General features: G+C 40.1%; 1 protein-coding gene across 2 annotated transcripts in view; it reads left to right on the plus strand.

The window, feature by feature from the left end:
* The first annotated feature begins 6,856 nt into the window (after nt 1-6,856).
* Nucleotides 6,857-22,874, plus strand: part of LOC140364411 (matrix metalloproteinase-16-like) — a 97,289-nt gene continuing 81,271 nt past the window's right edge. For both annotated transcript variants that reach the window (XM_072450529.1, XM_072450530.1), the window contains exon 1: nt 6,857-6,991. In XM_072450529.1, the coding sequence (XP_072306630.1) occupies nt 6,866-6,991 (126 nt within the window). In that variant the 5' untranslated portion in view covers nt 6,857-6,865. The remainder of the gene's footprint in view (nt 6,992-22,874) is intronic.

A 22,874-nucleotide genomic window follows, 5' to 3' on the forward strand; every position in this document is an offset into this window, starting at 1 on the left:
AGAGAGAGGGAGCGACGCAACTGTTTTTTGATCGGCCCGCTTCCGATTTTGCGGCTGAGATCCGTATCGGGTTTTGGCCCAGTGGAAGTCGGCGTGGTCAGACTGTTTATCCCGTTTGAGAGAGGAAGCGTTTGGTGCCGAGTTGAGACTTTGCAGAGCTGCCACAACCACAACCAATCACAGAGGGCCGTCTTCCCAAAGGGCTTTGTGTGTGGTGCAATAAACTGCACAAATCTACTGTACCAACTCTCTGGGTGGCAAAAATGAGCAAAAATGAGCTCTCGAACATTTTTTAGACCCGATGCCATCAAAAGATCAATAAAAACAACTAAAAAGCATAATGAATAAAGAATGATGTTACGGCTCAAAGACAGGCTTGTGTTTGATTTAATACGTTAAATATGACAGTATAAAATGTTATTCTTGTTTTGGTTTAGTCCTTGTTTGGGACCATAGTCTTAGTATAGATTCAGCTTGTTTCCGTCCTAGTCTTGATTTAGTCCAGTTCTGGTCCAGGTTTAACTGTAAAGTGTAAACAAACCATTAGATTACTTTATACCTACTTAAAAATCTGTCTTTGATCATTGTAGCCTTTTTTTTTTATAAATGTATTATTTATGTTTTTTTCTGTACCAGTAAAAACATATGGAGATGGGGAAAAAATGTGTTGGATTCTTGCAAAAACTGAGTGGAAACGTCTCTCTAAATGGAACACAGCGTCAATGCAGTCGCGTATTATATAACAACTGGCAGAAAAGACACATAAACTGAAAGGTGACATGTCTTTCAAATGTTATATTTGTGTTGTAGTGTGATAGTGTGATAGTTTGTGCGTAGTGTGGCACCACCCTCATCGGGCTCATCTCGGACGGGGATGAGTCTGTCCACAGGAGGGAGGTGGACCTGCTGGTGTCCTGGTGCAGCGGTAACAACCTGGAGTTCAACGCCCAGAAGACAGTCGATGATCGTGGACTTCAGGAAAGTCACAGCCCCCCAGCCCACCACAGTAAACTCCTTCCCCTTTCTCGGCACCACCATCACCCAGGACCTCAAGTGGGAGCTCACCATCAGCTCCCTCATCAAGAAGGCTCAGCGGAGGATGTACTTCCTGCGGCAGCTGAGGAAAGCCAAGCTGCCAGTGCAGATGATGGTGCAGTTCTACACGACCATCACTGAGTCCATCCTCACCTCCTCCATCACCGTGTGGTACGCTGGAGCCACAGCCAGGGACAAACAGAGACTACAGCGCATTGTGCCTCTGCTGAGAAGGTGATCGGCTGCAGACTTCCATCTCTGCAGGACCTGTACATCTCCAGGACTCTGGGACGAGCAGGTCGGATCACAGCCGACCCTTCCCACCCTGGACATGGACCATTTGAGCCACTCCCCTCAGGCTTCAGGCCACTCCCCTCAGGCTTTAGGCCACTCCCCTCAGGCAGGAGGTTACGATTCATCCGGACCAGAACCTCCCGCCACAAGATGTTTCTTTCCCACTGCCGTTGGACTCATGAACACTTCGACACCTGCCACTTTAACGACAATTTAACCAATAACTCACTGCACTGTTCACTTTCTGCACTACATTTGTAAATTTAACTGTGAATGTTGTGTACATAGTAAGCCTATTTTTACCCTTTAGTAGATTTTAATTGTTTTTCTTAAATGCATGCCATTTTTGATTTTCTATATGTTGTTTTATTAGTGTTCATTGTTTTATGTTGCACTGAACCACCAAAGCAAGTTCCTATGTTTGTGAATTCTGTTCATTGACAATACATCTCCTGATTCTGATGATTGTCACTAATATGTAGCTCCTTGGTTTTCTCAAATCTCAATCATTTCTTTGACTGGTGTGAAATATCTTTCTCTATGTAAATATGCAGGCTGTTCTCATCATAGAAACATGTGGGTCTCTCTAGTGTTGTTTTTATAGCAGCCCATTTACATGTATTATGTTGGTGTTTCTCAACATCTACATCCGGTATTCATTTCCCTGTGATCTGCAATGTAGGTAGAAAAGAAAATATAATAGCTTTTGAATGGGAAAAAGTTCTCAAAATGTTCCCTATAACATGAAGTTGAAACCCATGAATAGCCAAAAATGTAAATAAGTCCTACTGTCGAGAAAGTAAGTGCAGAAGTTGCTATTTTGTGAATACTCAAAGTACCAGCATTACTTTTGGGCAGTACTGGAATTAACATTTTCAGTCATCTTGTCCAACAATATTAATTGTATATTTTAACCAAATAAAGATAGATGTATGGTGACCAAAGGCTTGTAAAAAGTGAATATGCACGAATTCATTATTGACAAATGTCAGAAATGGTTTCTTCTATTCTGCCATTTTGATTTAGTAACACCTCCGTCTTTGTGATAAAATGTATTTTTGTATTTGTCTGTTTAGTCCAAAATACAAATACAATCATGTTAACGGTCAATAATGATTAAAAAAACAGCAACACATAAACTATTGCAGCGCTTCTGGTAATTACACCAAATACAGTTGTCTGAAGTGCAGGGGCGTGGCACTGAGGGGGCTAAAGGCTTGTTTCTGTCACAAACATGTTTCATATACAGAACATGTAAAGCTTGTGTAGCATGATTCGCCCGTCTACAACTGGTTTAAGCGAGTACTGACATGTGACCCATCACCTGGATTCTGGTCCCATTGTCGTAGATCATTTACTTCTTTCACATCATGCCACAAATGTTTTTTCCATTACTATACAGACCACATTTTGTACATTACGCTCAAGATTTTATTAAGATCATGTTTTTTGGCATTTAAAGTAAGTGCATTTTCATGACATTTTGACTAAATAATCGGTGCTGTGATTTTGCACAGATTTACAACAACTACAGATGATTTATCACGGCCGGTTTTGTGGTTGTGTGTAAAACCTTCAGTGTTCCAAGTCATTTCTAACAGTCTGGTTTATGATGTGTCGTTAAATCATCATCTTGGGTTTTTAGCAACTTGTGCCCTGAATTAAGATGTTTTGTTTGGGAATCTGGAATTAACATCTAATTATCATTAATCTATTTCACATCTTGCAACACAAATATAAAAAAGAACACCTTGGTAAAATTGCTTGAGCATAAAACAACAACAAAAGAACAGTTACAAGCTGTATTGTGCTTTTAACATTTACAGAAAACAGCTTTTTCTCCCACATAGAAAAAGACCACTAAAGTCCCCTTGTGTTTGTTAAGTCACAGCACATTTAAAACTTTATAGCCAAAGCAGCGGTCCAGGAGAGTGACTCAGACTGTTAAACAAAAGCATTATACAACCTTAAAAGCTCTAACGGCACACACATTTTGGGCCGGATTTGCCCAACGACACTCCACTGCAGCCTCATGTGTGGCTTCTGCTGGTTCACTCTTGGTTTCTTTTTTTAGCAGACGGAGTGTCGGCTTTTGAATGTGCACTGCCAGGATTCAGGAGGTCTGAGAGGAGCAGATGCGGCAGTGACGAGGAGAATGAAGAGTTTGGAGAGAATGAGCTTTGAGGAGCAGTGCGGCGGTGGGTGGACCGCTCGGAAAGGGCCAGATAGAGGGTTATTCAAGATGGTGGAGAGAGAGCGGGGAAATAATTAAACTTACGAGAGGAAAAGATGGCGAGGGTTCAAGACAAGAGAGGAAACAGGAGATTAGGGTGTGGAGTGAGCATAAATTAACACAAACGCTCATAAAAGGAAGTCAATCCAGGCAAAGGTTTTATGATGATTTAGGTGCGATAATAATTGACCTGTTATGTGTCACAAACGTTTAGCAGAGTTTTTGATCACAATATATGAAATTCGATAACCGATCTTTGATACACATTGTACAAAAAGATGTAGACATTTAGTTGTTTAGGCGATTAATCGTTGATGATGTCTTGGTCGACCAAACTATTAATTAGTTGAGTTAATATAATTGATATAACAAAAAGGGAAAGTAGTGGGTTGTATTGTGAGTTTGGAGTGAATTATGAGTTAAATTGACCTTTTAAGTATTTTTCTGTATAAATATTTGCAATTGATTGAGTTCTTGTAATCTCATGAGGGTTACGGACCCATTCGTCAAAAATATATATATTATTAATTAAAACATGATATGAAATGATTAGCTGATACATCAATATGTATCAGCTAATCATTTTATATAATGTTTGTCAGAATTGTTCTTCTTAGATCCAAAGTAACCAATTTCACACAGTGGGTGATTCATAATTTGTGTAATAATTCAAATTAATTATTAATAATAATTATAACCTCAACAGCCAGAGCAATGGAATCCAAGTCACTAAAATCTGTCATTACTCATGTGTTAATCTGGATGTGTATTGTCTTTTGTGTTGCATAGTTTGAGTCATTTATGTAAAAGAACTATCTTAAATGTAGTGTGTGTGACATTAACTCATAAAACATCCTTGTCTTTATCAAATAATCCTAAATAAATGAAAATGATGGTTGAAAACCTTAAATAGACCTTTATATTGACTGTGATGGTGAGTCCACTGAGGGGCCAGTAGACTGTGCAGTAAAACTCATCACTGGTCTAATGGTCCAGCTCTAAACTCTGCAGAGACCCAGGCTCCTGCTCCTTTCCCATCGGCGTTGGACTAAGTGGAAAACCATCGATCTGCTTCATTACATTTGACCCCTTGCCATTATCTGAAGAGATTAGGAAAAGAGTAAGTTTTTAAATCTTATATAATACCAGTACCTTTGAGCTGTGTAGCATAATGTGTTCAGTCCATGAATCAGACTTTACATAATAGATAGGCCTAATATATTTTCAACAGATTTATATTAGATTTTATGATATAACATGATGATTAACATAAACGCTAAAGAAATTTGTCAATATCCTACTGTCTGAGGAAATATCACAGCACTTTAGTCCTTCTGGTAAAGAACAAGTCATTTACATGTTCTTATGTCATGGTTAGATAAGAACCTGGAGTGCATGACAGGTGCAGGCCGTGTACAATGCACCGTGAATACAAAGATGACAGCTGTAAGAGCATCAGCTCATACTGGAAATGTAGCACACACTTCTGAGCAGCATAGATTATTCTGTTACATCATGTAGAGTGGCAGTGTCATCGCCCTCTAGCGGCCAACGCGTTTAACAACCTGTAACTTTAATAAACCCACATGCAAAACAGAGATAAAGAAACACTGGAGTACGATGAGAGAAATGCAACAGAGACACATTTTATAGGACTAGTATAACATGCAAAAATATCTAAAGGGCCAATTCAATTCAAAAGTGTAGCCTAATTAACATTTTAGCAAGCATTTAACACTTTTCAACGCGGTAAAGTGCATGTTTTATTACACTTTTCATTGCACACGTCTGAAAACAACCACACTGTCAAATGTAGAGCACAAACTGTCAAATGTAGAGCACAAACTGTCAAATGTAAGGAGTGTTTTTCTGTGAGGATTTGGATGAGGAGTGTTTTTCTAGAAGCATTTGGATGAGGAGTGTTTTTCTAGAAGCATTTGGATGAGGAGTGTTTTTCTGGGAGCATTTGGATGAGGAGTGTTTTTCTGGGAGCATTTGGATGAGGAGTGTTTTTCTGTGAGGATTTGGATGAGGAGAGGAGTGTTTTTCTGGGAGGATTTGGATGAGGAGTGTTTTTCTGGGAGCATTTGGATGAGGAGTGTTTTTCTGTGAGGATTTGGATGAGGAGAGGAGTGTTTTTCTGGGAGGATTTGGATGAGGAGTGTTTTTCTGTGAGGATTTGGATGAGGAGAGGAGTGTTTTTCTGGGAGGATTTGGATGAGGAGTGTTTTTCTGGGAGGATTTGAATGAGGAGTGTTTTTCTGGGAGGATTTGAATGAGGAGTGTTTTTCTAGGAGGATTTGAATGAGGAGTGTTTTTCTGTGAGGATTTGGATGAGGAGAGGAGTGTTTTTCTGGGAGCATTTGGATGAGGAGTGTTTTTCTAGGAGGATTTGAATGAGGAGTGTTTTTCTGGGAGGATTTGAATGAGGAGTGTTTTTCTGGGAGGATTTGGATGAGGAGAGGAGTGTTTTTCTGGGAGGATTTGGATGAGGAGAGGAGTGTTTTTCTGTGAGGATTTGGATGAGGAGTGTTTTTCTAGGAGGATTTGAATGAGGAGTGTTTTTCTGGGAGCATTTGGATGAGGAGTGTTTTTCTGTGAGCATTTGGATGAGGAGTGTTTTTCTGTGAGGATTTGGATGAGGAGTGTTTTTCTGTGAGGATTTGGATGAGGAGTGTTTTTCTGGGAGCATTTGGATGAGGAGTGTTTTTCTGGGAGCATTTGGATGAGGAGTGTTTTTCTGTGAGCATTTGGATGAGGAGTGTTTTTCTGGGAGCATTTGGATGAGGAGTGTTTTTCTGTGAGGATTTGGATGAGGAGTGTTTTTCTGTGAGGATTTGGATGAGGAGTGTTTTTCTGTGAGCATTTGGATGAGGAGTGTTTTTCTGGGAGCATTTGGATGAGGAGTGTTTTTCTGGGAGCATTTGGATGAGGAGTGGGATGGGGAGTCCGGACCACTGCGCATGCGCACTCGATGGGAATTTCGATTGAAAACGGGCAGCTATGCCGCGCAGCGGACAAGAACCCAGGCTGGACTCGCCCGTCGCACCGGAGCACTCACCCGGGAGACCGCGGGGATCGAGAGGCTGCTGACCGTCGCTATCGGCTCGGATTTCCCCGGGGATAAGCCCCATCTCGTCCCGGGCACACACGCACACGGCAGCAGCGGCACACGACGTCCATCATCCTCCGACCGGAGCGAGAGAGAGACGCAATGCTGCCGCTACGAGACTAGCCGTTCATCCCGCCGTGCGCCTTTTCGGATCGACCGTGAATAAACGCGGACGGAGACGGGACTTCACGATGGTTTTACCGGCGGCGCGCAGCAGGAGGTGTCTGAAGAGCTGCTCTATGGGGACCTTATGTTTGCAGTTGTTGCTGTGGATTTTATGCGCGGTGAACGGAGAGGACCAGCCGTTCAGTGTGGAGGTAAGAGCGCGCGTGTTGACAAGCGGCAGGCGCGTCTCCTCCTTCCACCAGCACTAAGCGTTTACGCGTTTTTGTGTTTCTTTTCTCAGTTTGATATGAGAACAAACGCTTCTTTATGAGACAGACTCTTTTCCCACTACTTCTGAAGCATTTTAAAGACTCAAAAACACTCAAAAAAGAGACACATTTTCAATTACACCACTGTTATAAACGTGTAAGTACCGGTGCTATCTTTGAGGGAGGCAGACTTTTATCATATGTACTTAATGGGAACAGTAATGCATAAGTCAAAACTGCATCTTTAGCATGTGACTTGTGGTGATATGAAACAGCACAGTTGCAAGTTTGTCTCATAAGGAGCTGTTGGTAAAGCTCAAACTTGTACTTGGCTCCTTCGCTCAATGGAGTTCCTATAGCTCCACTGGCATCAATAAACCAAGCAACAAAGGTGTCTTTTATCCTGGCTCGGTATCAAATGGGTCTCTCTGCTACTTTGAACTTTAACTCAATCTCACTTTGAGGGAAGAATCGATGCACGTTCTCGTCTTCCTCCCAGTTTTAGTTGTGTTAAAGCCGGTCTTGCTCCCCTTAGGAAACGGAATGAGGTTTTTCACCACATCTTTTCCACTTGACATCTCTCTCTTCCGTCCGGGGCAGACCACCTTTTCGTTTGGACAAAGTTTCAAACACAGGGAGCTGTCAAAGTGTCACCGCGCCCCGGACCACCCTCCTCCACCCTCGGCCGCACTCGCAAGACGATACATCGCACATCGTCCGCACACAGCTACTTATGTCCCCCCACACACATCCTTTTGATTTGCACGTTTGGCAAATGTTCCCCTTCGCTTTCGGGGGGGCAGATTCAGTCCAGATGCTGCAAGTTGCACGGGCAGAACAAAAGACGCAAAGAAGAGAGGAAATTAGCCTGTAAAAAACTCTCTTGACATGCCTCCGACTGTGAAGAGATTTACTAAACTGTAACGTGTTGCTGAAGAGGAGAGTCGTCGGACAGTGAATGATGTTTGCGGCTACTGGACCTTTTCCCAAAAAGCGCTTGTTGCTTTGATAATCACGCGCCACAGAACATTTGCCAAGTTGAAGTTGAGATATCTTTCGCCGAGTGTTTGTAATGACTTGAATCATCCTGAAAACGAGACGGAAAAGTCCAAAAATTGCCTTCACGTCGTTGATCTCGCACTTAAAATCTTGATTTCAGTGGGTCGTCTAGCGGCAGCTCTGCAACGGACTGACCTAAAAGCAGCGGGAAAAAATCTCCCCGTTTTAAGTTTAAACGCGGAAGTTCCAATTGCGGGAAACAAAGGCTACGCTCGAGCTGAATAAACGGGCACAAACCAAACGTGGCGTATCGTGTGTCGGCTTGTGTTTGCAAAGCGGGGGAAATCAAAGGGACGGCGACAAGATAATGTCCAATCGCGAGCTGAGTAATGTCCCTCAGAGATCTGTTATTAAAGTGAGTGATGGTGCCCACTGCGAGCGCCACATGTGGTTTGAATAAAGAGGAACGGGGCTGCGAGGAGGCTGGAGCGGGAATTAGCCGCAGTTTTATGGTGGGACTGCGCAGAGCCGATTTAAAAGGAAGTCGGGCAGTTTTAAGGTTTGTTTTAGCTGCTCGAACCGTTTCCGTTAGATTGTAAATGACTTTCGGATGGTCTTTCTTGAGCTCTAAAACTATTTCCAAAGCTTTTCTGCCTCAGATCACTCCTGGATTGCATCGGCTCGTCAAAAGAATCAATGCAGATATGCTAATCAATGACAGAAACTAGATACTCATTTATACAAGAAAAAGATCACTTAAAAAGGACAGAATTGAACATTTTCCTAAGGAGTTTGAGACTAGGGGCATCAAGATTATTTGGTTTATTGATAATGACGATTATTCAGGTCACAATAAGAACTAAAAACGAACAATTGTGACTATTTTAGAGGCATTTCAGTCAAATCTCTAAAACAGTAAAAGTATTAAAATGTAAATGTTTAATGGTTTTCTTGTGGCCGTTTATGTCACGTACATTTACATAAAGTTTGATTTAATTGAGCTGGTTGTATTGGAACAGTGACATGAAAGAAAATGGAGGATTTCCCTTCTGTTTTGTTGTCTTTAATTGTCAATAATTGTTTTTATTCTGATATAAAAATGAATCACTATTTGAGAATGGTCTTCATCGAAACAAATATTAAAGGAACTGCTTTGTGTACAAGATGTGTTTGTTAGTGTTATTGTGGTATTGAAAGTTTAGTTTGTCTGTTGTTTAGTGTAGTTTGATGTGCTTTGGGGCTCCTAAAATTACAATACTTGGTTTCTGGTCATAGATATTTCAATAACTGCTAATATGGAGAGTATTTATTGATGTTTTTAAGCGTTTTTCTCCTCTTAGTGACTTTGTGCTGTAGAAAACTTCACATGGTGTTCCTTGTCCACTTCTGCGCTGAAAGAACTAACCTGAGAGTCTACACAAAGCCCCTACCGTCTCCCAGTGATAAAACAATAATGAATTTGACATTTTACACTTTGTTTGTGTGTGAAACTGCGCCGCCGTCTGTCGCTTACGGCTGAAAAATCTCTCCCGAGCGCATTCTGCTTTTGTTTATTCAATTGTGCTCCCCAAAGAAGTCATTTTCCCCGCAAATTAGACTTTGCCGTTAACAATGGCACCGCCGCCAGTTCATTTAATTTATCTCCTTGTGACTTTTCATATTCCGTCTCAATCCATATTGATTTTCGGTGCAGAAGAGAAATGTGATGTAACGATGTTTTTAAACGTTTCAGAACAAAGACAATGGCAGGTCTTTGTCAGACTTTATGTATGTGACAGCGTGTAATTAAACGCGCATCTTTTTAGCACAGAAGGAAAAACTGTGGATAAATAAGCTTTCTCCAGAATATACTACGTGTTTAACCACATTATATTGTACTTACAGTAAATCCGCTGGTGCTAATCTCTGTGGCTCTTGAAGGCTTTGAGGCCAGTGTAAAATGACACTGCAGCTGTAAAACCCAATGATCTGATAACCCCCTTGTCTTTGCCTGATTGGATTGATGCTAAAGCCTTCCCACCTCCTATGTCATGTTGAGCCACAGACTTTGGTCAGGATTAGACCACCGGGACCCACTGGGACCCACCGAGACCCACAGAGACCCACAGAGACCCACAGAGACCCACCGAGACCCTTCATCCCGACATAATGTATATGTGACCTCTTTTGTTGGACGCTTTCAAGGGCTGGAACGAGTTAAAATGATGATTAACGGCAACTGTTATGTTATTGAATAGTTGTTTTTTGGACTGTAAAGACTTCGAAACATGCCAGTGCTGAGAGTTAATGTTAAATGACCCAATGAAAATGTAAGAATGACATAGAAACAAAACAGGAAACAGTTGTGTTTGATGAAAAACCTGTCTGTTAATTTACACTCCATCCTGCGGCTTCCCTTTGGCTGAATCTGGGTCAAAATGTGTAGAATTCTCATATTCACAGGCTTTTTGCTAACTTAACGACAATATCTATCAATCTATCCATCTATATATTTATCTCTCAATCCATTTCTCTCAATCCATTCTTTTATTCTATTACATGTGTTTTTGTTGCTCAAAAACACATTGAAAAACACTCACTCTTACTATGAGCGGTTGCCTCTCCACAGATTTGACCTGTAACTTGGCCTAGTTGCGCTTCTGTCTCTGTGAAGACTCGAAACGTCCTCCAACAAAAGTTACATAGTGCACCTTTAATAAATCTCTCACATGTAAGATGATAAACAGTGATATTTTACAGTGATTACTCTCATTTTAGTCACATTATTGTCTCATAAAAGAACGTCACAAGATCAAGTTTTAGTTTTACGAGAAGAAACGTCACAGTTTTCCAATTATCCAAGACTGAACAACATAGTCTGCCTTCTTTCACAAGTCTTATCTTTATGAAATCAAACTTTCTTAATGAAAAAGAGACAATATTGTCACGTAAAATACCTGATGAAAAGTACTTTTTTGGAGTATATACAGTATATTGACCTGAATTTACTCATTGCCGCTGCCTACGATTCTCACAATTAGTGTTATTTTTTAGCTCTAAGGATTATAGTGTGACTCAATTAAAGGCAGTTATGGAAGAACCAAATAATCCTTCGTCTTAAACAATTACGAAAATTGTGTAATGAAAGAAACAATTCAATGGATTAGGTCTCTACAGGTTAACGTTGACGGTAAACGACGATCTGTGAGTCACTTTGAGGATCCAGATCGTCGCGCTGCGTTCTCTGTTCTCAGTTCTACTCTCAATTAGCTGTGATCTAGAACATGGAACAAACTCGTCTGAAGAGTACGGTCACGTTTATGATGACGTACGACAGTGTGGACGATGACAAGTGGCTAAGTCTCGTGTCAGTTTGTGACATCACAACGCTGAAATGTCAGAGTCGACTTCTGGACTAAGGAAAGGCTTGTTTACAGTGTCAATACTAATCTTCGATACTGGTTTTACTTAGCTTTTTCTGTTCTAATACCAACCGACACCAAACAAAGACTAGGGCTGGGCGTTATTGACAAAAATGTATATCTCCATTGTTTTTTGGGAGTCAAAATGTCAGCAAAAATGAGCTTAAAGGTGTCTTTAAACGTATTCATTGAGCTTTACTTAGCTTACAACTATGAAATGTCTGTAAAATTAGTCGCAAACGTGCAGAAACATCATCGTTTAACTTTATTTGAAAGTTTGCAAAGTTCCAACTTCTACTTAAAACCCAATTAACTTATGACAATAGTGTTATGTAGCCATTATTTAGACTTAAATTAGCTACAAAAAAGCTTGGAATCGATGCCCAATCCATCCCTAGTTTTAGTATCACTCGAGTACAGCATTTCCACCCAGTTTTGACCAGTTTCTCACGTTTATCCTCCCCGTCTTTGCTTTCCCTCAAACCAGACACTTGGCGTTGACTTGTGCCAATGTAATGCAGGAAGTCTTCTGTGCCCATGTTTGCGTGAGGCTTATTGTGGTCCGGTATCGGCCGCTTAAAGCCGGCGTAACTACGGGGAGAGGGGCCGTCGCCTCGTTCCTGCTGCAGCTCGCGTTACCAGTGCGTCGTTGGCGTTCCCGAGGGGCAGCATAAACTGTTTGGATAGCTGGCTCGGTCTCACAGTCACTCGTATCGTACGTTCAGAGTCGAGAAGTCGGTTGCTTCATCGCAATGTCAGATGTTCTGCGTGTCCACGTGGATCTGGGCGTGCGGGGTTGCGGGTCCGAGTCCCGTTGTCCTTGCGGTCGCCGTGTTTACCGTGAGCGCTCGTGTCTTCAGAACATTCCGCCCGCTGCACTTCACTCTGTAACCGCCGTGCAATGCGTCACCAGCCAAAGAATAGAACATGCGCTGGTTCATGTGCTATTTTCGGACAAAAGAGGCAAATGTCGTGGCATTCCCAGAAATCGAACATGTTTTAGTTTATTTTTGGAAGTTAAAGTAGTCTGTTTTTACACCTAGACTGGTGATAGCGATATATAAAACCTTTTGAAACAGATTAACGTTTCATTTTATGCACATCGTAGATACCATTTTGTCAACCGTACGAACTGGCACCACAATTGATTTTAATACGTTCTGACGCAACAAGTACAAACATGTAACCTTTTTTTTCTCTTTACTAATGTGTCAAAAATGATGCCAAACTAACTATATAAAATTATTGTGAGAAAAAACATCACGATTTGATGATTATTCACCATTTTATTTCATTCCAATCGTCTGACATGTTACTGTACCTCAAAATACATTTTTCTGATAGACAAAAGTAAAATTTGACAAAAATCAACCAGATAAATAAAGTTAGTTCCATTTGGGTGTATTATTTGGATCATAAATTGAACTAAAAACACGTAATTTTGCTTCTAAAATCGTCACAATTATAATTTTTTTGGTTCTTACGATTATTGATTAACCTAACAATCTTGACATCCTTGAGAAGAAACATTACAATTTTATAATTGGGACCAAACACACAGTTAAATCCTTTAATTCACTTTCATTTGGACCAGCTTTATGAAATTAACTTTCCGACTTATAAAGTAAAGACGAATACAAAGCTCTTCACATTTAGGTTTACTTTTTAGTGCACGAATCAAATTGAAAATACTTAATCTTTTAGTTCTTTCGATTATCCTGTGACCGGACTAATTATGTTTTATGAGTAATCAAGAATTGTTTCCGTGTAACACACTGGACATTCTCAGACGGCCCCTCGCATACACCTCGCAGTAATCCAAAACTGGTTGTACATTTGCTTATTCGCAGCTGGAAAACAGAAATAGATCATCTCCAGCAGTTTGTATGCATGAGCTCACCCGGGGAGCGCTGCTTGCAGATGTATTTACGACCATATTTATATTTATGCGCCGCTCCGGCCTCGTTTTTTTCTCACGGCATATGCACGGCGAGCGAACCCCAGCGCCACCGCCTCCAACGCACAGCCCTGACGTCACATGGCTACAGCTGGTGGCAGACGTAGGAGCAGATTTTGGATGTTTATGCCAGCGCAGTGGGGTAGAGGAGACAGAAAGGGTACTCAAAATTGTCCAAAAAGTCTTACAAAGGCTGATCAATGAGAGGTGGGTGAGAAGAAGTGCCTTAAATTGAGCATGAAGCTGCATTCATGACGAAATGTGTGAATTACAATATGTTGATTTGACCTAAATTGCACATTGTCACTAGGATGAGATCACGATTTTTATCACCATGTTTCCAGCCCTAACTTCAAAATAAAATGTATTTGGGGAAACTGCTACTACTTCTCAAGTAAAAGTAACTGTCTGGACTTAACATCTGGCTTTATAATTTAAAGTTAATGCATGTAAATCTGGTATTTTCCAATAATAGAGCACACAAATTAGAAAAACGAAATCATATCTGACGTGGCAAGAAACACACGTGTTCAAATCCTTTAATATTGTCGATGCAAAGTTTTTTTCTGATTCAAGTGTTACTTTTTTGTTGGCTTTTAATACTACATGAGTTGTGTGGTCATGTGCATGTTTTATTTATATCTAATTTAAGGTTTCATGAGTCCACTTGGATTGGATTTGACTAGTTTTATTGTTGTAGGACTCGTTAGATCAAGTCAAACATTAATTATACCTTTTGTCGTTGTTTTTATTGTCTGTGCAGCCCTCTGGCAATGATTCAGTTTATAAAATGTAATATAAAGGCGAAATAAAGTGGATTTGGCATTGAATCATTCTGTATTTTGCTCGAGTGGGATTAAAAGTATGTTAAAAATTGACTAAATGAAATGCAACTGTTTCTTCCCATTGAACAGAGATATCCCGCACTGACCTACATAACTCATCCCATCTCGACACACATTTCCTACACAAACATGCATTAGGCGTTATGTCACGGTGATGTGAGTCAGGAGACGGTTGGCTGGTCCCCCCTTCCATCTTGCACCCCGATCTAAAACTGCCTTGTGACATGTGGAAAAGCCTGAGCGTGTTCGGCCAATCTCCATCTCCGACACTGTCACCTCCATCAGCATAAGTGGATCCGACTGAATTATTGAGATCACGTTTCTTGATTTCTTCTTTCTTTAACTGCTTCTTCTTTGGCCTTATTCAATCTTTTGCTACAGAAAATATTTGGTACCACAATTTGCCCTCGAAAAGTCTACCTATCTCCATGGCGACAAGCAGGCGACACCACCAGGCCGGGCTACATGTCAGAGTTTTTCAATGTCCCTTTAGTAAAAACACCTGACATAAGAGCTAGAAAGAGAAGGGCAATATATTGAAATTTAGATAATATGGTGAATGTTGTGAAATTTGAACCTAAAATATGCTTCAAAAAGAACTAAAAAATACATTGTTAAAAGGATTTAAGGTGATATTTTTGCACTTGTGATTAATTTCACAGACATTTCACCTCTGTCTGATACTTAAACCTCAACTAATACGATTAAATACACGTTTTAGCACATTTCTGTTGGATTGACATGATGTCGTCTGGATATTGTTGTCGGGACACAACAGAAAAGTTGCACCATTAATAAAACAAAATAGGTAAACCAGGTCTGCACCAAGATCTAGAACAGGATTAGCTCTGATCTTGCATAACTATTAGAATTATTCACTGAAATCCACCTAAAATCAGACGATCGAAACACAAACACAAATGCAGCCTTACAAATCGAAAGTTTAAAAGCCACATTTTCATCAGGTTTCCCTTTTCGCTCGCCGTCGGAATAACAAAGATTCTCTCATCGAAAAGCCGTGCTCTGATAAGTATGTACGATCACACCGTGACATTTTTGGGTGACATTTTTCTGACATTTGGTCCTAACGGGGGCCACGGCGGCGACAAGGGCGGCATGCATAACCAATCGGAGAGATGGGACGCCAGAGACACGTTTGGTCGCGGTTCGAGCCGTGTTAAAGGCCGGGGAATGTGACGCAAACGAGAAACTGTACGGTGTCGAAGTAGATGGTTGAATTACTCGTGGGTTTATAGTTACTAGTGCTGTGGTTTGGCCAGTGCCGCGATGAATAATTGAGGTTATGGTCAAACTGTAGGCGTGGGCAGGGTTTCCCGAAAGGTAGGCATTGGGTTAGCTGCGCTCTTCACTCTCGGGCAACAGACAATTTTATTAGCCTTGCCCTTTGCATGACTCACTAGCGCTACTTTATTCCAAGAAGTGTTAAATAATGTATTGGGTTTTTGTTTTTGTAGAAGCGATCAGAAGTAAACATAACTGCATGATGTAACTCGGCCTATTTGAAAATTAAGTGTTTTTTTGGTTCAGAATTGTCCGCCTACACGCAGCTACACCAAGGCTAGATCTGGTAGAAGCAGATATGTGCAAACCAGGCCAGGCTACGCTAAGAGGTAAACAACAAAACATGGAACAAATAATGTCAATAAAGAGTTGGGAAGACGCAATAGTTGGTTTGTAGTTATTCGTTACAGTTGGAGTGAGTGCCGTGGTGTTGTTCCATTTAAAAGTGCACTTTAGAGTGGAGCGTTGCTTTGCCAAACGGTCCACAGTTGGGCGTTAGACTTATCTCCATGGAGACGATCAGGGTGACAGCACCGGGCCAAGTTACAGGGCAGATTTGTGGAGTGGGGGAGTGGCACACCTGCTCACAGTGAGGTGTTTCTGAGCAATAAAAACATGTGTATTTTGAATAGATGCAACCAGTTGGAGTTGGAAAGTGGGAATAAATCGGTCAATTTACCATCGCCAGCAACGGAGAGATAGGAATAGAGAGATACATTTAATCAACTATGTAATTTTGATAATGCAACTTATAAATAATGCATTTACAGCAATTGAAAAACCAAAAAGCCCACTTATCACGTTAAAAACCCATTAAAATGTCGACAGAAGGTTTGAAAATTACAATCTACTGTTTCGCCATTACATCACCGCTCCGGTTCCACAGCAGCTCACTTTATCCTCCCGCAAAGTTGGCGCTTTTGTCTCTAAACGCATCTTTTCACATCAGTAAGGCGTTTGGTCAGTGATTTCACCGTGCCAGCAGGGAGCTAATTGTATCCGTCGCTCGAGGTAAATTGTCGGCTGATGACGGACAGGAATGGAAACCAGGGGGACTATTTTTTCTGTCTGCAGCAGGTCCACTTGAACACAACTTTTATTTTCTATTTTCTCCCCAGTCTGCTTTAGTGCGACACATGTGACTGAAGCTCAGTGTCGGCCACGCGAGAACGGGAAAAGAGTCCATTCATAGCGTCGCGTGAATGAAAAGTAATTTAGAGGCTGCAGTGTGGTCAAATTGTGTCGCAACAGAGGAACAGAGCAAGTTTTCAGTGACAAATGACCATCGGAGCGTGAGTCGAAGCCCCCGAAAGAGCGACTACAGCGCAATTGTGGACGCTGTGTGTCTCGTTTGGACAAAGGTCAATTAGTCACAGCGCCAACGACACTACGAGAAATGACAACCATTGATTTTCCATGAATAAACAATATACTGTACATTATTAAACACTGGCTGTCTGTTGTTAAAGGTGCGCTAACGTTTTTTGTAAATTTTAAACAAGTAAAAGTAAGGAATTTTAATAGAATGTACTGCCACAAGTAGTACTTTATTATGCTTTTACTATCACTTTAGTTTTTTTTTCAATATAACATTAATATCAGAGTAATTTACAGCTACTTGAAAGTTCTACTCAAGTAAAATAGGCTTGATTTTTAAAATGTAACTGTTGTTTTATTATTGTGAGAAAAAACAACACAATTTAACGATTATTTACTATCATCATGAGATTGTGACCAAATAACAGAGAGATATTTCACTTTCTTTCCTTTATTCCTTTATTTGCAACCAGCTTTATGAACAAAAATTTTCTGAATGACAAAATAAATTTAATGTGACAAAACGGCCTGGTAAAAAAACTTTGATGTATTGTTTTGGATGATAGATTGAAGTAAAAATACTTTAATTGTGCTAATAACTCATAAAATGAATTCTAATTTTTTGGTTCTCACGTTTATATTGTGACCTAAATAATCACGATTATCGTTTAACCTATGCATTTTCAATTTGACACTACTATTTGATACCGATTTCGCTACCACAATAACAATAAACTTCCAATCCTTCTAAAAAACATCAGGACAGGACCTTTTTTGTTGCTGTTTTTAGCAAATATACTTGTTCAAAGGAGTGTCTAGTTTCTATACTAGTTTTAGTGTCAATCATTATTATGATTGTATTATTATTGAAACATTTGACAATCTACGCACTCAACAACAAGTATAACGTGCTGAAATACAGTTCAAATATGACCGCCATATACAAATACTTATTATATTCTGCAGTTCCCATGGCCACTACAGTGTAACTACGTAGTGCGTTTCGCAGTCACCGGGTTCATAACAATAAAACCATGGTTACCAAAGCTCATAGTATGGCATTCATTTAGTTGCTGTGTTCGGGAAGTGGCCATTTACAAGGTCTTAATGTGCAGTAATCATGTGTCACATTGAAGCTTTAACCTCCTGTGAGAATGGGCTTGTAAACACTTAACCCCGAGGCCAAACTTCATTGATGGTCTGTGAAAAAGGCAGTATCCCTGTTGTGTAGCGACGTAAATAACTGCAGTTAGCCGTGAGTTATTGTAAACAGATGCTTTTGGAATAGGGCGCCGTGGAAATAAATCAAATTACAGCCATATTACGTTAGAGCAGTGGTTCTCCTCTTCAGGTGGTTCGTGGCTTTTTCTTGCAGTTCAAATATGTGCTTTATTTAGAATCAATGTAATTCTTGTCCTTTGGGTTAGTCCTTGTTCAGAGCCATCGTGCAGTCATATTAGCGCTCGTTTAGCCCCGGTTTGGAACTCGAAGAGTCCTGTTTAAGACCTGGTTTAGTTTAGACCTAGAGTAGTCCTCATTTAGACCTAGTTTAGACCTAGAGTAGTCCTCTTTTAGACCTATTTAAGACCTAGAATAGTCCTCTGCTTGACCTAGAATAGTCCTCTTTTAGACCTAGTTTAGACCAGAATAGTCCTGTTTTAGACCTAGTTTAGACCTAGAGTAGTCCTGTTTTAGACCTAGTTTAGACCTAGAGTTGTCCTGCTTTAGACCTACTTTAGACCTAGAGTAGTTCTGTTTTAGACCTAGTTTAGACCTAGAGTAGTCCTCTTTTAGACCTATTTAAGACCTAGAATAGTCCTCTGCTTGACCTAGAGTAGTCCTCTTTTAGACCTAGTTTAGACCAGAATAGTCCTGTTTTAGACCTAGTTTAGACCTAGAGTTGTCCTGCTTTAGACCTAGTTTAGACCTAGAGTTGTCCTGCTTTAGACCTAGTTTAGACCTAGAGTTGTCCTGTTTTAGACCTAGTTTAGACCTAGAGTTGTCCTGCTTTAGACCTACTTTATACCTAGAGTAGTCCTGTTTTAGACCTAGTTTAGACCTAGAGTAGTCCTGTTTTAGACCTAGTTTAGACCTAGAGTAGTCCTGTTTTAGACCTAGTTTAGACCTAGAGTTGTCCTGTTTTAGACCTAGTTTAGACCTAGAGTAGTCCTGTTTTAGACCTAGTTTAGACCTAGAGTTGTCCTGTTTTAGACCTAGTTTAGACCTAGAGTTGTCCTGTTTTAGACCTAGTTTAGACCTAGAGTTGTCCTGTTTTAGACCTAGTTTAGACCTAGAGTTGTCCTGTTTTAGACCTAGTTTAGACCTAGAGTAGTCCTGCTTTAGACCTAGTTTAGACCTAGAGTTGTCCTGCTTTAGACCTAGTTTAGACCTAGAGTAGTCCTGCTTTAGACCTAGTTTAGACCTAGAGTTGTCCTGCTTTAGACCTAGTTTAGACCTAGAGTTGTCCTGTTTTAAACCTAGTTTAGACCTAGAGTAGTCCTGCTTTAGACCTAGTTTAGACCTAGAGTTGTCCTGTTTTAGACCTAGTTTAGACCTAGAGTAGTCCTGTTTTAGACCTAGTTTAGACCTAGAGTAGTCCTGCTTTAGACCTAGTTTAGACCTAGAGTTGTCCTGTTTTAGACCTGGTTCAGTTTAGACCTAGAATAGTTTACTTTAGATCTTTTTTTGCAGCTCAGCGTGTTAGAGAAAACAGTAAGTCACTGTAAACAGATGCTTGTTGTACACATTTTGACTTGTTTGTGACTTGCAAACACCAAACTCTCCACCGCAGCCCAAATAGCTCTGAATAATTGATGACCTCGTGATCTCGTCCCTATCAGCTGATCGACCACAATCGCGCCCCTCATTGGCCGCCGTGTTGCCATGCCGACCAGGTTGTCCGAGACAGCGCTCATGCATTATAGAGGGGCACCCTTCTCCTCATAGTCTGCCCTTTTGATGACACCCACTGGCTAATTAGTGCACCTTCTGCGCGGGAAGTGTGGGCGGCTGCTGTGGGTCTGAGGTGGTCTGGGGTGGTCTGAGGTGCTCTGAGGTGGTCTGAGGTGGTCTGAGGTGGTCTGAGGTGGTCTGACGTGCTCTGAGGTGCTCTGAGGTGCTCTGAGGTGCTCTAAGGTGCTCTGAGGTGGTCTGAGGACAGAGAAGAGCTCACTACTTATCGCCAGCTGTTTGTGCGGCTTATGGCATCAAGGAGGTTCCCCGAAAAGTCTGCACGAGTATTAAACGTTTTATTTTCAATTCAAGAGCATTATTCTTGCTCTATATGGATTTGGCTCTTCAAAGAAATGTCGGAAGTCACGCAAGATCTTTTTTGCTGATACGGTTATTTTAAGGGAACTGTTTTCAAATGTTTTCTAATTTTATTTTATAACAATATGGCATTTGAAACTGTTTTATAAGAGAATATAGCACATTTAGTTGTATTTTGTTTGCATGACAGGTATTTTTTAGGCCTTTACAGATGCAATTTAATAGAAAAGAATGACATTGCAAGTTGATCATGTTTCCAGGGCTATAATTGGCCAGTGAAGGGCTGAAACTCTTGTGCACATCAAAATTGGGACTAGTGTTGTCACGATACTAACATTTCAAACTCACTTTTGATACTCAACCTTTTTTACACAATCGAATGTAATCATCAAGATCATTCTAAAACTGTTTAGGTCACATTTTGTCCTGTCGACGTGATATAGTTTTAGTATCGACGCTTGTTCAAAATATCTAAAAACAATACTTGTTTTAGTATTGATTAGTGTCTGATTTTTGATAACTTTGACTACCCAAATAGGGAATACAACTATGGCTGAACCTGGAACTAAACCTAGACTAGTCCAGAACATGAACAAGAACAAGAACGGGACAAATTCTAGTAAAACATCAGAACTACACACACTACACTAAACCAAAGTTCCCACAGCGTTTTCTCAGTTTCTCGCAAATTATTCAATGTTCTTTTGCAAAACCCATCAAAACATTCCCATAAATGTAAATGATAAGCAACTTTATCTTGTCTAATGTTGTTTAAGGACCATCATTGAAAAAGCTTTATGTTTTCTCTAGATCTAGATACAACTTCAAATCCTGGTGCAAAGATTAAGATTGAGGTCTTTTTGAAAATCTACTTTAAAGTAAACTCAAATAATCAAATGTGGAGTTGCCAAAAATAGTGGGTGAGGCATTTCTGACATTGCAGCCTTCATCAGAGCTGCTGGACTTCTTATCACTTCAGGGGCCTTGATTCAGCTCAAGTTAAACCTCGTTATTGCAGTTTTAAGCACATTCATTGCCACATAATGATTGCGTTTCATATGGAGGACTTCTGTTTGCGCCGCGACACGTTCTCTTTCCTCCGGGTTGACACCTGTCGAGCGCTGCTGGTTAAGGACTAAATTGTGAGGAAATGAGTGCAGTCAGGAATAGTTTGACATTTTGATAAATTCATTTCCTGCAGTGATCGAGATAAGAAAAAAAACACATTAGTGCTTGAAGGTTTCAGACTTTGAAGAATGCCGCTGGCTGTTTCCAGGTTGTTGATTATAATTTAGTTTAACGATAAAGGCAGTGATATAGAAATGGTGTTGAGTTTTACAAAATAACCCTTGTTTACCTTAACTTTGTATTTACATTTTTTCAGATGATTCCATTAGACTTATTTGTCTTGTTGCAACAGATAAAAATATCAATTAAAAGCTATATTATGGCTCCTTCGCAAATTGAAATACAATTGTAGGTTGTACTTTTTATAATGAATTTACCCAATCTTAGCATTTTTTACAAGCAACAACAGTGGGTTTGGTATTGATTTTATTCCAGCCGATACTGATATTCGTCTTGCTGTTTGGCAGATAAAAAATTTGGATATAATTATTTTAATGTCTGTGTCATGACCCACAAATTGAGCAAAAGTTAGTTCACACATGTATTTTTCCATTTTGTAAAAATATACCTATAATAACTAGAATACAATTATAACTTGTTGCACTTTGTATGATTATCATGTTTAAAATCTGACTTTTAAGCATTCCTTTTCTACTAAAATGATTCTTTATTCACCAAAGCACGTTCCTGATGTGAATTTTGTTGGCTGACAATGGCAATAAAATGTCTGATTCTAACAAACAAGCCGCCGCTATAGCTTTATCGCTCTTTAGAAATACACTAAATCTGGGGGAAAATCTTTGGTAACGCTGATGAAAACATCCACTGATATCGTCAATACTGATATTATCTCTGTTATTTTGCCCATTCCTGTAAGCAACAGAGCTGCTGGAGGGTCAGAGGGTTGAAGAGATGTTTGATTAAAGAGACTGAGGGTGAATATGTTTTTTTTTTGTATAGATACTCGTTCAAATGAGTATCTAGTATTGATACAATTTTTAGTATCCATTCATGTCTGGTTTTCAATAATTTTGACAACCAGATTTTGATTATAATAAAGTAAAAAATCTGCTGCTTCATTTAGTTAATCTATTACGAAGTAGTTTTTTTCATTAAAAACACACATTTTTAACACATTTTTGTGTTGCACATGGCAGACCTAGAATAGTCCTCTTTTAGACCTAGTTTAGACCTAGAGTAGTCCTCTTTTTGACCTAGAATAGTCCTCTTTTAGACCTAGTTTAGACCTAAAGTAGTCCTCTTTTAGACCTAGAGTAGTCCTCTTTTAGACCTAGTTTAGACCTAGAATAGTTCTGTTTTAGACCTAGAATAGTCCTCTTTTAGACCTAGTTTAGACCTAGAATAGTTCTGTTTTAGACCTAGTTTAGACCTTGAATAGTCCTCTTTTAGACCTAGTTTAGACCTTGAATAGTTCTGTTTTAGACCTAGTTTAGACCTAGAATAGTCCTCTTTTAGACCTAGTTTAGACCTAGAATAGTTCTGTTTTAGACCTAGTTTAGACCTAGAATAGTCCTCTTTTAGACCTAGTTTAGACCTAGAGTAGTCCTCTTTTAGACCTAGAATAGTCCTCTTTTAGACCTAGTTTA

The sequence above is a fragment of the Eucyclogobius newberryi genome, unplaced genomic scaffold, assembly GCF_026437365.1.
Source record: "Eucyclogobius newberryi isolate DKJ021-1_F unplaced genomic scaffold, fEucNew1.0.hap1 SCAF_18, whole genome shotgun sequence".
In the NCBI taxonomy this organism is placed as follows: Eukaryota; Metazoa; Chordata; class Actinopteri; order Gobiiformes; family Gobiidae; genus Eucyclogobius; species Eucyclogobius newberryi.